This window comes from Stigmatopora nigra, chromosome 14, assembly GCF_051989575.1.
Source record: "Stigmatopora nigra isolate UIUO_SnigA chromosome 14, RoL_Snig_1.1, whole genome shotgun sequence".
NCBI classification, from domain to species: Eukaryota; Metazoa; Chordata; class Actinopteri; order Syngnathiformes; family Syngnathidae; genus Stigmatopora; species Stigmatopora nigra.
The window spans coordinates 11,227,577-11,245,954 of record NC_135521.1 but is presented as its reverse complement, the minus strand read 5'-3'; the positions used below and the strand labels follow the sequence as shown (position 1 = coordinate 11,245,954).

The following is an 18,378-nucleotide window of genomic DNA, read 5'->3' as shown; positions in this document are numbered from 1 at the left end:
TCGAAGAAGTACAAATGAAACAAGGGTGGATAAAAAAAGAGTACGTCTGGTTGATTGATTCTCATGTCAAAGGACGAAAATTTGAAGAACTATGTTATATATATTCATATTTCTGAGAGGACTACAAAATATACAAAGAGCTTGTAATCTTCAAAGGACACATTTGTGGCCCCTGAGTTTGAGAGAAAAGGAATGTTTAGTATTTCGTACTTTTCTTCAGAGGCTCTCGCTTTTCAACACCTCTTTTTATGTAGGAAGCTAGTGAGAGGGCTGAGGGAGAATGACAATACCCCTTTTCAAAGATAATTTTCATGTCCCTTTGACGAATACAGAAAGAAGCAAAATGGACGGAAACCAAAAATGACCACTTCCATATCATTTGGGTTGTTTTTTTCTGATAATTGTGTACCCCCCTCAACGGTGCACACATGTACACAAACAAAGATGGCCCAATTGCACGGTAATATCTGAAAGCGCTCTCTACAGACCAGCTTGTCTTGCTAAAATAAGGCAGTTGGGAGACAGAGGAGTTTCTGTTGTGTGGTACGCAGCAGAGCACTAAAAGCTAAGTGGAAATAGGAAAAAAATAAGGCTCTAGAACTATGGTAAGACGTGGGAGATGGAAGAGTAGTAGAAAAGCAGATGAATTGAGATGGGGATACATTTGAAGGTGTGTGTGGGAGTTGTCAAAGGATATTGAAAGGAATAGAGTTCTATAGAAGTAAAGGAATATATATTAGTATGCAGAATCTTAGTGCCAATTTCAAAAGCAAAAAAAAAATATTGGTAAATAGGTCTGTTATACTTCTTGTACTTCAAAAAAATCTCATTTTTAATAGATTCAAATAAAACAAAGACTATACTCATGAGAGGATTCTAAAAATAGCAGTTTCACCGATTCATTGCTGAGCTGTCTGATAATGTAGTAGGTCACTTGCCAGACCACTCGGTGGTGGTATGGTTGTCAGTGCTTTGTAATTTGTTTTTCAATGAAAATGCCTTTGTACTAACAAATGATTTATAGTATTTTGTCCGTTGACAATATTAGGTCACACAACAAAAACAAGCAAAGTTCTGTATTTCTTAAAACAATATTTTGCAAGCAGGCTTTTTTCAGTAGCTTTCCGCCTGCACTATAGCAGCCGAAGGTCATCTACTCGCTATTCTAATGAAACGACCAGTCAGATGTTGACACAGAGTGGATCATGTCCTTGCTGTTTTGCAGTATTGTTTCAATTTCACATTTGCTGCAAATATGATAGGACATGTGCATGAGTACAAGAAGCAAAAAACAAGTCTGTAAACAACTTTTGCCTGATCTCAGAGTCACATAGTAGTGGCTCTAGGAGCAAGTAAGAGACCAAAGATAAGGGATAAGAGATGTTAGTGTCTGACGGGAACCACTCCACAGACTGTTGTTTTCTGTTTTCCATCTGCAAACTCTTTTCTCCCTGCAAGCCACTGTGTGCGTTTTAATGGGTGAACGACTGCCACAGTCCTATAGCCTCCCGAGAGAGCTTACTTCAAACAGACTGAGAAGCACTGCCAAGGGTTCACTCAGTGGTTGGGTGGATGTGTACACATTACACACATTTGCATCCATACAGTGCTCTCCCTCTAATGTACCTTTTATTTATTTTTTTCATCTTCTAAGTTCTTTGCTATCTCTCTTTACATTTCCCTACACACATATAGATTCCGATCAAAGTGTTTCTCCAAAATGTCACATCACATGTATCCCTCCGTTTTATGACAGATATAATTAGACAAAGGGCAGGAGATATTGTGCTGCATCCCCAGGGGAAAAAAAAGAAGAAGTTAGCACTGATAATAAACAAACAAGGCTCCAATTTCTGGCAGGCCTGTGTATAAGTTGTCATCTCACGGCAGAGCCTCGCAATATAACTACCGTCTCTTTTGCTCACATTGCTTACTGTTTGCTCAACGCCACTGTTGTTGAGGAAAGCCAGTGTAGGCCTTGAAGCAGTGTTTTTGCAATATTAAATGAATATGGATATAAAATACTTTGAACAACAAAATGGCATTAACTCAACTCTCATTCCATTTGAAAAAGTGTTGCTGTACCTGCACAATCAAATAGGGACGTTTGAGGCAAATACTTCTGACTCAAACAAATGAAAAAGTTGCAGGGAGGATTCATTGCCATTAGCACATCCGAAATTGACTGCAGTCAAGAACAAAAAAACAAACAAAAAATGTTTACCAGCCTTTCTCCCTCCCCATTTTGAGTTCATCCTCATTTCATCTGCCTTGTACTTGAGGTATATATACACAAACACACACACACAATCTTACATATTGCTCCTTTTAGTATGTTTGCTTCCCCTCATGTTCCTAAAGCATGCTTATTTGGCTAATGAAAGATGGGGGTTTTCCTTTGATCGACCACCCAGTCATTTAGGAACTGCATCATTTCCTAGGTTATAGGCTCTGGCTCACCTGCAACACTAATGAGGATAGCCCAAAATAAAAATGATTTAATGGGATGGTATAAATCTTTTTAAGGTACATTTAGTAAGAAAATGTTTTGGATCCATCATTGCTGTTCAGATTAAATTATACATCCATGTTTCCTCCATTGAGGTGTTCCTACTGCATCTCTAGGTTTTTCTCTGCAAGAAAAGTGAGATGTCTACTTGTGGATAATCCAGAATTACATATGTAATCCTCTCATGTTAACTGCACCCTCAACACATACATAAAACTGGTGCATATGTCATATAAAACTAGATGTATGTATCATTCAATTCACCCTGAATTGCTGGCAAGCCAATCACAGTGCACCATTTACCCTCACACTCATTCCTAGGGGCAATTTAGAGACTTCAACCAGCCTACCAAGATTGTTTTTGTGATGTGGGAGGAAACTGGAGTACCGGAAAATCCACACAAATCCCGGGAGAACATGCAAACTACACAAGGTGCTAACCACTCACCCACTGTGCTACTCAGATGGCAGTCAAAATAATTAAATGTCAAATGACGTAAAATTCACACCTTTATGTGTCACTTTTTTTTTATCAGTTACATTATCCCGACTGAACGTGTGTGTGTTCTTAAATAGCCTATGAATAGAAGGCACAGTTGATCAATAGCAATCTATGGCTCGCTTTCACAACGCAAATGGAACCGTGCCTGAGCTGGCATTTGGCCAATGCCATCACTGCTGGATCAGACTGAAAGTAAATGTGTTCGCATGAGAATGCACGTACTAATATGCACTTTCAGACATCCATCAGAATGCATTAACGCAACAAAGGTTAAGAGTCACAATTTGTTTTTATCCAAGAAACGGTCAAACAACCAAAGTATACAGCACAAGTCAAACAGATGCAAATTGTCAGATAATGTGCTGTGTTGTTTAAGTATCCAATTGATAGGATTTTTTAGACTACTTCTATTGCTGGGGTCCTCAAACCGGCCCTCGAGGGTCACCGTGGATGCATTTTTTGTTCCAACTGATCCATCACAGACATTTTGACCAATGAGATTTCCGCAGAAAACAAGAAGCAACTGACTGCAACCCAATGATTGCACTTGTAGGCCACAATATTGGTGAAAAAAGGTGTCCTCTTTCTGGGTTGACTGTTCTATTGGCTTAAGTAGTCTCTTAGTTTACACATAATATTTGTTTGGCGTACCTATATTTCAGCATTACTTTCCAATAGCATGATCTTGTGAATATGTATCCCATGGCAGACCTATATTTAGCATAAAGGTAAAGCTCAAAAGTACCAGCCTAGCAGAATAACGCTTCCATGATGCAATTCTCCACTGTCTGAGCTGCTGTCCTCAGACCGTCCCTAAGAATTTGTCTCACTTGAACAAGGTAGTCACAGCTAGGGAGGGAGACACTAGCCAGCAGAGTGAGGTTACTCACTCTTGGTTAGAGACTTCTTTTTCCTTTTCAAAGACCAGAGAAGAATGTTTTTTTAGAATAAGAAAATTGTGTTGAGTTAGGGACGTGATGAAGAGTCAGGTTTCAAAGTTTACAAACAACACTGAGATGAGTCAATGAGTCACTCTTGCCTATTCAACCCCCCCCAGATATAATAAGTCTCCATCCATGAATGATGGCACTTCTAAGACATAAAACTCTAATACAACGCAAAGACCTGGATCAATTTTTCACTTGGCCATGACTGTAAGTGTGACACGCTCATCCGTCACACCGTTAGTCGTAGCAAAGATCGATCACTTGCGGTGTTAGTGTTGCATGGCTAACAAATGGGATAATACAACATGTTACTTTTGTTGTGATTGAGGATTTAATGATTACTTGCTCCCAGGGAAATTAAAAGCAGAATTAATATGATGAATGTAGGTGTAAAATATATCTTTTAATGTGTAATTGCATTGTGCACAGATTAAAATAAAATGATTTCAACATAGGCTTTTCATGTAGTTTTCTTGTTTACATATTAGTTTGTTTTTTAATGTCACAATAATCTTATGACTTTCATTGAAAAATAACCTTAAGATGAAGCCACTTTCATACTTATTATTGGACATTTTAAAAAAGTAATTAATTAAATAAATGACTGATAGTTTTTTGAATCATATTCCCAACACAAAATAAAAAACCACAACGATAGAGTACACTAACTGTTTTATCTCTCATAATTATCACTGTCTCTAAATTAAACAAACATACCCCAAGATTCCTTGTATAAACTGTAAAAAGAATAAAGATGATATCAAGTAATATGGTTGCATGGTTGTTTTCTGTTGATAATGTGATATCAAGAATAGATCTTCTATGCATGTTAGGTTACCTTGATCATTTTGAGTGATAATATCTAATATGTTTGAACTACGACTAATTATTCTCACCATGAAATGAGTAGCCGTTGATTTGACTAAGTGTGAATTGATTTATAAATGACTATTCTCTTACATACTGTTAAAATGTTTAACTATTCTCCGTGACAGTAAGATAGTGTGAATTTTAGAGGCTAAGCATTCACACGAAGTAAATGATTAGATGCTGTCAGCCATGGATGGAGGGGTGCTTGGAGACAGGGCACAAAGTAGATGTGTGACACACATGGCAGCGCCACATGCAGATGGCACACATGGATGAACAGCCAGCGTGGTGAAGCATAAAATCGGCCACCTCGCTGGACCCCCCCTCAATCCCCTTTACCCACCATACATACACATGCATGCACTGAGAAAAGCAGTCACTTTGCCAATGCTTTTACTCACCCAAATCACCACTGTGAAAATTAAAACCAGCACACGTCCACACACACACACAGACGCACCCACAAAAAAATCACAAATAGACAGAGTGATGGAAAATGGATCTGCAAAATAATGAAAAGACAAATTTTTAGCTTTTGATGGAAAACTTTTTCACATCAACACAATATATCCTAAGAATTTTAATAAAAAAATATATATCTCAATGTTTTTATCATTGCTCTGCTGCAAATATTAGATTGACTAACTGGCTGACTGCATTACCATCAGAGTGAGGTAAATCCTTCCCACTTGCACCACCGATAAGAGTCTGGACAGATTGCGCATGCAAATATGATGATGATTTCTACAATGCTAGCCTGCATGTTTTATTAGACAAACTCAGTTGCTGATAGGCCTACACACAATAAAGTGAGGTGTGTCTAGGGAAGGACACAAGGGGCTGAAAGCAATCTTCCATTGACCTTGAGTGGGGAGGAGAAAATGTGTGATGGAATGGGCAAAAAAGCCAACACGGTAAAAAGGAGTGAAAAACATAATCTATCTCCAGTGGTGGAGGGAACAAATGCTTTTACTGTGATTGAGGACGACTCAACCTCACAAGCCGCCTGAACTGAAATCATGGCAAGGCAAATTTTCCTCATGCAAAAGCCAGTAAAGAAATTAAATAAAAAAAAACAAGATAGCGCGCAAACCTGGAAGAAGCGGAAGATATGCAGTGGTTAGAGCGGAAAGCAGTAAAGAGTCTGAAGTAGGTGGAAACACAGACGGAGAGGGAGGGAAACAGACACAGACAGATGGACGGGGCAAAGAGAGAGAGAATTACATGAGAGTGGCCTTTGTAGATGACTGTCACTGTTCACTTTGGAGTCAGCATTGCCTTTAAATGACTCATGGCCAAATGATCACACTTTGCATGTGCATGTGTGTGTGTGTGTGTGTGTGTGTGTGTGTGTGTGTGTCTAACTAGTCTTATATCAAAGATTTTATTTTTCAACCATCTGGTCCCACACATGCTAATTTGTTTAGCCGTGACACGGACATATTAATCGGTTTTGCTTTTTTTTCCCCTTCTTTCGCAAACTGTACTGTTTAAATGCATGCCCTCATTTGTCTCCAATTTACTCAGATGATTAGTCTGAATGAAATATATAGACAGTTTATACCAATTCTTCAGAGGAATACTTTCCTGCACTCCACTTTTTTTTTACATTTAGGATATAATGATGTGCAAACACACAATGGAAAAATGCATTTTTCATTCATTCATTTACAGGAGATTGACACTCACATTCATACCTAAGGGCAATTTAGAGTATCCAACTCACATCAAGTTTTTTCAAATGTGGAACAAAACCAGAGTACCCAGAGAAAACCTACACAAGCCCGGGGAGAACATGCAAACCCCACACAGTAGGACAAAACTGGGTTCCAACCCAGAACTCTGAGGCCGACCAACCAGTCAACCACCATGCTGACTGAAAACTATGTCATTAATACAAAAATCCAGTGGTAGATAAAACTAACAAATAAATACATAAAAGAAACAAGTACAAATATAAGTAAAATGATGACATCCAGCACAACAGCAGAAAATAAAATGGTCCAACTCTCCTTAAAAAAATATCATGGGGCTTTCAAACACTTCAATTAATTGTGAGTATATAATTTAAGCTTTCCACTAAACTCTTTCCGGCCTTCTGACGTTAAACTGTTGCCATAGCGGTGAAATAACTAGACGGGCTAACTGTTTGTCGCATCTTCACTACCTGTCATCTGTTTATGACATCTTGCCATACAACATCTGAAAATATAGCAACAAAGAAATAGCTATTGGACTTGAACTGTGTTTGTTGGGATTTAACTTGTTCAGTGTTATGTTCCTGCTGCACACGCCTCCGCTTCTTAGGAGCTGTGTAGCGCACGCATGTACACTGATCTCTTCTGTTTGGATAAAAAAAATACAGACATTTAAGCCATGTGTCTGAATTTGAAGGAAGCATCTACTGTGTCCAAAGAGTTTTGTGTACATAACATGGACTGATAAGTAAAATATTAGATTTTTTGTTTTTGTTCTTGCTTAAGCTTTTCTGAAAAACAACAGAAAATGTATAAATCCATAAATGGTGCTTTTCAAACATGAAACGCAAAATAAAATGCTTTATATTAATTAAAAGGAACACCTCTTGGCACTTGTTGTTAAGAAAACAGACTTATGAGATTATATACGGAGGTTAAAATAAGGTTGTAATGATCAATGGAAGGAAAATAAAAAAAAGACGAGGGAAATGCCAATTTTCTTTGTAATGTAAGCTGTAGAAATGATCCAATATTATTATTATTTTATTTTTGCAAAAATCAAGCATATTTTACACTCATTTGTTAATATGATTATTATAGTTTTTATATATGTATAATGTGCGTTTGGAGCAAAAACGTATCATTCATTTGCAATCTATCACCCATTTGAATTAACCATTGAACACAACATAATCCATTTAAAAGCCTATATTTTATGTATACATTCGTTTTCTAACCTGCTCGCACTCTTTTAGGATTACTGTTAAAACGGATACACATTTATTTGGTCGGAATCCAAACTCGCAGCCCATAATAGACAAACAAGCACTCCCAAATTCACAATCAAAATCACACCTATGGACAATTTAGACTCTTTAATTAACCAAACATGCACATGGATAGCATGTGAATCTTAACCAGCCGGAGTCTGTAATCAAACAAGTGTCTGACTGACAGTGGGAAAGCAAATGTGTGCAATTTCAGTACCTTCAGAATCCTCTAAGTGGCACTGGTGCCTGGCAGAGGGAGGAAAGGTCAGGGTAGACATACTATGTAAAAAAAGACCCTTTCCTCAATTGTTATCAATTGATCTTGATTTATCTCAATATAAATTCAGGATTAAAATAACCTTGACGTTAGTATTGTAGTGTATAAAATGATCAGATGCTGAAGTAAAGGCAAAGTAAACTTCTGTGAAATTCCATGCAAGAGCAAGTACGCCTCTCTACAAAGCTCCCTTGGATATTTCAGAGAACACACACGGACCCTCCTAGGTGGCATGTGTTGGCACTGTGCAAAAAAAAGGGTCCTTCGCCTGGAGGAACTGCAGGTGTCCACAGATGGTACTCTGTCTGTGTCACACTATTTTTTCTCCTCTGTTTTTCTGTCCCAGATGGACTCAGTCACACCTACTGTATTTCTATCTCAAATAGCCCTTGGATACTTTTTTTCCATTCAGCATCAGCATCTATGAATGTTTATTTTATCAATATCATAAAGAAGTAAGGCTGTCTATATTTACTGAAGTGAAATTGGACAACAAGTAGAATTTAATATACTACAATATTTGATACATGTGAGATTTGTGGAGGTGTGGGGGATGGATTGAGTCAATACAACTACCCACTTTGCAACTCAGGAAGTGAACCACTAAACTGTCATCTGTCATCACAGAGCAGTAAGTCAGATCCCTCCTAATTAGTTACCATGGGTACCACAGGGACTCCTTGCTCTAGCATGCCAATCATGTCTTGTCCAGCGCTCAAAAAGGGACACTACTGAGTCTTAGTGTGCATAACATATGAGTGTGCAAGCAAGAGAAGTTTTTATTAATAATGTTTGTCAGATAGCCGCTGAGAGAGTTTGTGTCACGCTGCGAGAGCCTGAAGGAATGATTTGATTGGCTAGTGCAGGTTTTTAGCCCACAATTACCCTACAGTTCAAATCAACTATATAACACACAATGTGTATTTAAAAAAAAGCTGCCCAAAAAGAGCACAAACATCAATTTCTATTCAGGAGAAAACAATGAAAATCATACAATAGAAGTTCCAAAATAAGTTGATGGAAAATGAGTGGCAATAAATCAATATTCTAAATGTTTTAGTTTAAAACCACAAGTCCATACTTTTAATGCCATCGGCTATCTGCCACGCACAACTATAATTACCAAACATCGCAAACAAGGTGGGGGGGGGGGGGGGGGGAGTTTTGTTTAGCCTGACTTTTAAAAACTGAACAAACTGTACACACACATACAAGTGAAGAATAATGCTTGCTGCGATTCTCAGATGACAATTAAAAACTTAATTTGCACATCCAAACGATGTATGCGCACACAAACACACACACACACACACACACACACACACAAACTAATATATATATATTAACATATTCAAAGTTAAAAAAATAAAAACACATTAAGGTCGCCAGAGCATCCCACTGGTTAAGCAAGAGAAAGACTATTGTTATAGAGAATATTGTCTGCAGACAATCCATGCATGTGACTGCTAAAAAAAAGTGACAGGCATCTGGGGGTCTTACCTGTCTCATGAGAGAGGGTCTTTGTTCTTCCTGGGTTGGTTGAGTGATGCATCGCTCTGCACTTTGCTTTCTGATTAACCCTCTCTACCCTAATCTCTTCTTCTGTGCCGTTGACAAAAAGCACTTGTCTTGTTTCTAACTGTTCGTTGCGCCTGGTTTCTCGCACTGCTTGTCTTTTTTCTATTTTCTCCCCCTCCGTCTGTTTTGAGGCACGCTCGGAGAAGCTCAGTCCACTTGCTGAGTGCCAGAAGCGCTATATAAATACACTCGAGCAGTGTGGGACAAGACACTAAAACACACGTGGAGCTGTGGTACTGCAGAGACGGATGCTGCACACCAACATGCTTCAGGCAATAGAAGATGAGCACGGAGCTTTGTGCTGCTATACCCTTTGCCAGGAGAATGCACGTCTTTTTGTCCCCCTTCAATTCTTGTCCTTACTCCTTTTCTAAGCTCAATCCGTCACACACCAAGGTCAATGTGGACACAGGGGGACAGGATGGATGAGGAGACAGAGGAAAAGCGAAAGCCTTTCAGCCTGTAGCAGGCAGAGTAGACGAGAAGGAGAGATGTGGCTGCAGCTCCATCCTCCATCTGGTCACGGCTGAGACTGAGAGCAGACTCATCGCGCGAACACTCCCCCAACACTCTCTCTCCCTCACCCACTCTCTCCCTCTCTTTCCCATTCTCGCCAGTCTAGTGAGATACAGAGGGAAAACGAGCAACTCTGAGAGCTAATGAGTGAGCTGAAGGGATGGAGAAAGGAGATGGGAGACAAAACAAAAGAGTGCAGTTTTTGAGAGAAGGTTGAGTAGGTGACAATGCGTCTAATGGACCGACCACAGGAGTGCCTAGAAGAGGAAAGCACAGATGTGGAGTTGGCTCTGGAATAAGAATACAGGGATGAGACCAGGAGATGAATGATTACAAAGAAGAAGAAAAAACAGATAGGAGGGTAGGAAAAGAGCTGTAGAGAAAAAGCCAATATGTCAAATCTCTCTTGGGACATACATACATTCTCAAAATGATCGACCATAAAAGGGAATAGAAAATATCACTCAGTGCAACCTCCCGAGACGTTGTAAACACTGCAATAAAGAGGTGAAATAATCAGCCGGTCATCATTTTCATGCATCACATCACCTTTAAGAGGTGGTGCTTTCTTCAGGTACGGAAATCTAAATCCTCAAAGATTCAAAGACAACAGAATGAATTGAAGGATTGACATAAACACCTTCATAAGTGACATTAAGTCCTTATGATAACCAGCAGAGGGCATACATTTAGTCTTAGGTTCACTCGGACTGATGTAACCCAGCTTAATATTGGTGAATTTTATGGAAAAAACAACACCACAACTTCAGAAACACAATGGACAACTCAACTCCAAAAGTATGCACTCTTCAAACGTTGTATAACATCTTGAAAAGATGTAAACCATTTTTTTCAGTGCTTCTGACACCAATATGGATAATGAACCATGAACAGTCGAAGAAGAATGACAATGACCTTTGAGTAGACAGTGATTGAAAAAAGAGCGAACAATAGTCAACCCCCCTTGAATAGCATCTCAAGATTTGAAGAATTTGAAATAACTGCAATGGACGGAACCACATAAAATAAGACCAAGCTCTTCGCCACGGCTGAAAAGGGCCATTGTTAGCCTCATTTTCAACCTCTTCATATGACATTGTCAGATATCATTATCTGCAGTACTCCTGTGTGTACATAGGTGCTTTGTATGTGTCAGCACGTAGGTGCATGTTCACTCATACCAATGTGGGGATCAAGACTGCTGTGCTCACATATAGTTGGGCTTTCTCCATATACACACTTTCATACACAGGTGCCAAGACCAGATTTACAGCAGAGGCGGGGCCAAAGAAGGGGGCATAGAGGGTGTGGTGGGGGAATTGCGGCTATGACTTCATCCCAATAAAGCTATGAGTGGCGCCCAGGTAGACTCAGTGGGGGCATGAGGGGAGATGGTGAATTTTTAGATGAGGTGTACATCAATTTGTCATGATGAAAAACTCATCCGAGACAGAAACAAATTGCTTTCTTGACAACACCTTGTAATTCTCTATCATGCACACATGCACACATTCCCTTTTAAAAAGCCCCTCCAATGCACATGCGCATGTACATGCATGTCAACAAGTGATCAATTTTCTTCACTCAACAATTCATCTTTGCCATCCTGCATCATTATTGTTGTGAATTCTATAACTCTGTGTATACGGTTGCATGAGGTAAAATTTAGCTTTTCTTTCTACTTTTGCACAATGAGGAGTTTTGACTTATTATGACTGGTGTAATATGGTAGAAAATAAAATATATAGAAGCTTTGAAGTATACAGATGCAGTTTTGAGGATTAAAATGAAGTACAATGTACAATTACTGCTATTTTCTTCTGAGAAATTTCCATCAACATTCTATTCGATTAAAAAATAATCTGAGTGATTTAGTTGGACATGCGAAAAACAGGAATAGTATGGAATGTTATATACTTTTTCACACAATGTGACCACAATATATTCAACAAATGAAGAACGGCCAAACAGGGGCACACATCAGTGCAAATTGTAGTCTAATCTAAAACCCAGTTTAAATTAAAAGGTGGCATCATGAGGCTTTTTGTCTTAAAACTGTGCAAATCAATTATGAGCATTATTTCAAACAGAAAAATAGGATGGGCAAATCTGGATAGGTGCTTTTAGCTTGGGAAAAACATAAGAGAAGGTTGATAAATGTAGTGCTAAGAGTTGGTCATAGAAAAGATTTCGTAGAAAATGGGGATAGATTAAAATAAAGAGCCATAATGGGAGAAGCCATAAATTGAAGATTTTAACACGTCGACATTTTAATTGACTTTTTAATTATCTGGTTTTTACAGCCTGAAAATACAGTGGTACATTAGTTCACCCAATATTAAACTATTAACTGTGCACATCTGTTGCTTTTTATGTGGCTTTTAATAACAACTCAAAAAGAAAGAGAGATTAATTTCATACGAAAATATAAATAATATACTCATTCATCTTGCATAGCACTTAGCCACACAAAGGTTTCAAGGGGTGCCGGAGCTGATCCTAGCCAATCCCAGGAACAATGAAACAGACAACAACCCACACTCACAATAACAATCACACCGCTACTGAGTAGGAATCAAACCCAGAGTGCCAACACCGAAGTCAGGCGGAAGAAACACTCGACCAATAAAGTCTCACAATGACAAATGTTTCTCAATGGAGTGCCAAGCTATCCCAAGTTTTAGAGCTGTGCCAGTTGAAGATGATGCAACACTGAGCTACCAGTTGGGCACCAGTAGCCCCGGGGATAACTGAATGAGAGAAATGTGGCTGACGAGATAGTGAAGCTTTTACCCCAGATACTGGAGTCACTGGCTGTCTAGGAGCTTTTCCCTGAACGACAGGTCTACAAGTTGTGAAACGGTATTAATATTAATGCATGTATTGATCTGTACATTACATTTGTGGTACTTTTTTTTCCTTTTTACAAATATTGCATTTAAAGTTTGATATGTGAGGTACACCATGTATTTTACTATTGTCATGTATGTTAGAATATACTTTTATTGCATATATAGGTTGACTTTAAAAATTCTTTGTGAGAAAAATGTTACAATACCAATTCAGGAAGGTTTTATGACAATGGCACATAAATATATCATTAGATGATAATTTGATAATGAAAATGAATAATTAAATTCTCATTAATTAAATTCCCGTTATTCTGCAATGTAAATTGAAAAATATAAAATCAATCAGTTGTCTTTGGTCTACTTTTTTGCATTTTTTTGCATCATATAAGGAATAAGGTCACCAATAATACTTTTTTGGTCTTTCCTCCTGTCTAGATTCTTATTATTTTTTCCCATCTCTACTTGTTACCCCCCATTCGACTGCCTTCTGAACAAAAACCTTGAGGAAAAAGTGGAAGTGGGTGGGAGAGAGAAGGGAATAGATGGAGGAGGAAGGTGTGCTGGAAGGTGCCCCCTCGGGTTGAACATGGTCATTTGTCATGAGGCTGAAAGCTTAAGAAAAGACTAGTTAACCTTTACAGTTGATCCTCGTGAGACACGGGAATAAACACACCAAAGCAAAATGCCTCCTCACGCCAATGTATCAGAAAACACACACGCACACACATACAAATACACACACACACATACATGTGCACACACACTAGCAAATTTAAAATGCACGATCAATAGTGGTGAAAGCATTGAAGAAGGAGCCACCAGCACCCTTCACAAGTCTTCTACCTCACACAAGCTTGGTTGCCTCCAAGGTCTTTTTTCCCTTCCCTGTGTCATCCTCCCCCATCCCCTTGAACCGTACACACCAGCCAGAGTAATTAATCACCTCGTGTTAATGAGCTATTAACTAATAACAGACTGACAAGCCTGTGCCTGCATGTGAACGTGTGTCTACGTAAGCATGTGTGAGTGTCACCAGGGCCACCCTCAACACACTCATGTGATTAATAAGGTTAAGCTCTTATTAGGCAGGGAGCACAGCAGTACACCCACCAGCCTCCTTGTGCATGCATTAAAAATAACACCAAAATCTTGCCTTTCTTTCATCAGCATAACTGATGTTGGCTTCTTATGAAAACCGGAGTTCGGGGGAAAACAAACTAGGGCATGAGAAAAGAAAACTTCAATGGTTTTATACATTTCACCATACATCCTCATTAAGGTACCTACAAGCTGACATCGTATAATAATCACATTTCAGCGACCAGAAAGAAACAGTGAATTAATTCAGACTAGTACTTTGTCAGCTCAACACAAATGAACTTATTAAGCGCCATGAAGTGCAAGGATTTTGCACTCGTTGTGCTTTTGCCAGCATTTTTCACTTGAGTGCAGTTGTCAGTGATTGATTATATTGAAAGAATTTATTAATTTACCTATTTTTACAGAGAGGAAAAGTACTTTTTTGTCCTCACCTCACCTCTATGCCCGAGTACAGCAAAGTAGGACCATGGACAGCGACACAAAAGGGAAAAGTGCTCTTAGCCTGATGCCCTTGCTTTAAATATATACACACGCACATGGCTCTAAATAATAGTGCTGAAACTTGCATACACAGTATGTGCAATGCATGTGCCACTACCAATATTCAATGTTCTATGTCTCTGACTCAAACAGTGTGTCCCTCTGGAGAAGTTTTGCACATATTGAGACTCATTTGCATTCTTCCATTCCTCTTATTTGTGTGTGAGTGCATGTGTGCAGTGAACAGCTGCCTAATGGTCATAGCTCTTCAGAGACAGGTCTTTGGGAGACACATTGGGGGCTGGGGGCAATAGAGGTTTGTGAATAAACACATGCATGCATGCACACATGCACAAGCTGACACAAAAAAACAGGTATAACTTTAATCAGCTTTGTAAGCAAATTGTGACCATTGACCAGATGTTTGCATCCCAAAAGTGACATTGGGATATTTCCATAGTGTTCAATTTTGAAACAGTGGAAAACCAAGATTGGTATGAGCAGTCTATAAAAAAAGCCAGGTTTTTTATATAAATATGCATGCAAATATAATGTAGGTGTAATGTAACTACTGCATATTGATGTAGCTAAATGTCCCAAGCAGTTGATTGTGGATCTAATTCTGTGCTAGGCTGGTGTCATTGATATATGTGGGCTATCGAGGCTAAACACATGGATGGCTACACAGAAAGAGCAGTGAAGTATGTGCGTAATACCTCGTTTCAAAAGCAAAAAAGGGGGATTGAGGTTGGATTTTCTGGTGTACTGCAAGCTGAATGCGTCCTCTAATGATAGATGCGGCTCAAATGTTCAAATTTTTGCTTCTTTTTACATAATCGTATAGGTGTACAAATCCAAATATTAAGAAAAGGAGCTTTTCACTCGACTGAACAGCATGCACGTGTGCACAGATCCTAAGGATGCGATCTGTAAGAGTCCCACAGAGTAAGAGAGCATTCAAGCCCCTTAGTGTGAAGTGTTGAGAGCTGTCATTTTACAGGGACGAATTGTATGTGTTTTTTTACCCCATAAAAAAAAGCTTAAGCACAGAGGTAGGATCATTTTTGCATATTCCATATGTTGGACCAAATTGCCGCTCTTCAATCATTAAATGATGATGTCCCTTGGCCAATACAGACTATAGTAATATTTACTCAACCTTGAAACAAGATAAACGTGAGGCTTTTACATTTCTGTCAGTTAATGAGAATTTATATCGGCTGGCAATAAATTCAGTATGTACCCTGCTTATAGTTGGCTTGGATGGGCTTCAGCACCCCCGGCAAGGATAGCCAGAACAAAAAAAAAAAAAATCAACAAATATTATCTACAAGAGGCCCATTCCATGATGCTGTCAACAATAACAAATAACTTGAGATAATTGGCAAACAATAGCAACAAATAATCTGAATAGAGATTTTTCTTTATCCCATTTTCACTTTCCCTATTTTGTTGCATGATCCATTCATCAATTAGATAGATATACTACAAACACAGTTTGTCCGCTAGTTTGATGCTGATAATGTGAAGCAAAGTTTGGAAGAATCAATAGGACAAACAGGGGACGTGGGAGGTCTAACATGGAGACAAATGACCTCCCAACATCATAGAATGATGAGCTTGGGGAGAGGCGAGTAAATAAAGGTCTAGATTTTCAGAATAAAGAAGGCCTGAGAAATGGAGAATAAGATCAATCTGAAGAATTGATGGGCTCATTATTTAGTTTTTTTTTTTTTCAACCCTCTAAAGATGATAAATCTCTCCATGGGGATTTTAATCAAAGTCCAACAAAGAGCATGCACACACACACGCATCACTGGAACAAACTTGTCACAGCTAAGTAAACAATAAAGTTCAAACAAAGGAGAAGACAATGTGAATAGGTTTTTAACATGAAAGATACACAAATTAAAATAAGTCCATATAGATGTTTTCTGTCATAGCCACGCACTATTTTCCAATCATTGGGAGGGGCAACAAGTGCATTCTGATATTAAAATGCACACTTTTTAACACAACAATGATAAAGTAACTACTTTACACACACAAAATACAAGCAAACTATAAGAAGTGAATTCAACTGTGGAAAGCAAGGCTGCACGCACTGGGGGTGCAAATTTGTGCGAGTTCATTGTCTGGATGAATTGTGCACGCTACAAATAGTTATCTTTAGTCGATAAGTAATTTCAATGTGTGAGCATTGTAGATCACACAACATTAATTCATTCCAATTAGACACGCTTGAATTCTCAATACAACATGAAATTCACAAAAACATAACACAGTAAGGCTTGAACTAGAACAATAGGGATGGATGTAATGTGAGAGGCTTGAAAAGGGACCACAGATGAGTTTGGGGGGTTTCTGTCATGATGATACATGAGAAGAGTAGGGTCTCCCAAAAGGAGATGAGTAAAAATAGGATTGCACCTATCCCTTGACATGTTTGCCTTCTTCCCATTTATCCAATCACAGGTCTCTTCTGCCTCTTATTCCTGTCTCCTTTCACCCCTGACTCTCGTGCTGTTATCTCTCGGCTATTTGCCCTCTGGTATTTTTCTCCCATTTTCCTTCCTCCTCTTGTTTGGATCAGCATGTTTTATTTGTCTTCACTTTTGAAATTTACCAGATTGATTTGAAATGGTAGTCAACTTTATGTTGTAGTGGTTAACTCGACAGACTTGGGTGCGGGCAAGCGTGGGATTGATCCCTGCTCGGTGGTGAATGGCGGTCTGTCTCTCTGTGTGCCCTACGGCTGACTGGCGACCAGTCTAAGTTGTAGTCTGCCTTTCACCCAAAGTCCACTGGGATAGGCTCCAGCAACCCTTTTTAGGATGTTCCCATTGTTAGGTGATAGTGAGGTCTACTTGAATGAATACCATACATTAATACAAATACATAAATAAAAAAGCAACTATTTTAAGATGAAAAAAACTCACTAATCAGCTACACAATCTAACATGTCAATCTGGCTGGGTTGAAGAGCCAGAGCCAGTTTTTTTTCAGGCTACACTGTCATGCAAAACCAATATCATGCAGAAACACACACATTCCCATTAGGTGTCAGGCACCAGCTATCATGTCAAAGTCAAAAGATAACAGTCTACGAATTAGCAAAAATTATCATCTTATTAGCGATACACAACTGATTGCAAATGGTTCAGGGTGTCTGCCGCCTACTGCCCACTGTTGGCTGGGATAGGCTCCAGCGCCCTACCACCCACATGAGATTAAGCGCTATGGAATTAATGAATAACTAACTGCTTGTTGCAGACAAAGTATTACGAGTTATTTGTGTTTAATAATGTGTCCAGATGCTACAAATGATGTAGTATATAGTTCAGTAAAAATCATTTGATTGGTCTTACGGGTTGGTGCTTTGGGGGCAAGGTGGACGAGTGTTAAACGCGTTCGCATCAGAGTTCTGGGGTGACTATGCATGATTGTCCTCGGTATGAGTGTGAACATACATGGTTGTTTGTCACATTGTGCCCTACGATTGAGTGGCAACATATAAAATAACCGAACTAAATAAATAATAATGTCTCATTTAAATTGAAAACTATGACACAGGTGACATTAGCTCTGAGTCACTGCTTATTTCAATATATTGTATCACAATTATTGCACCAGTGGTTACTTGTTATACGTCATTGAAGAATACTAATGCACTAATGTTGCTATTTTTTTCTGTGCTATTGTTCTGTTGTATTGTTTTTGTTTAACTTTCAAGTGTCAAGTACAAATTCTAAATTTCTAACATATACTTGACTGAATA

General features: G+C 38.8%; 1 protein-coding gene across 4 annotated transcripts in view; it reads right to left on the bottom strand.

Annotated features, from left to right (window-relative positions):
- The window catches only part of tenm2a (teneurin transmembrane protein 2a), a 150,464-nt gene that overhangs the window by 72,231 nt on the left and 59,855 nt on the right, over window positions 1-18,378 (bottom strand). For 2 of the 4 annotated variants that reach the window (XM_077732260.1, XM_077732261.1), the window contains exon 1: window positions 9,574-10,161. The exons of the other annotated variants lie outside the window; for them this stretch is intronic. In XM_077732260.1, the coding sequence (XP_077588386.1) occupies window positions 9,574-9,625 (52 nt within the window). In that variant the 5' untranslated portion in view covers window positions 9,626-10,161. Of the gene's footprint in view, window positions 1-9,573; window positions 10,162-18,378 lie in introns of those variants that run through there. 4 annotated transcript variants of the gene reach the window in all.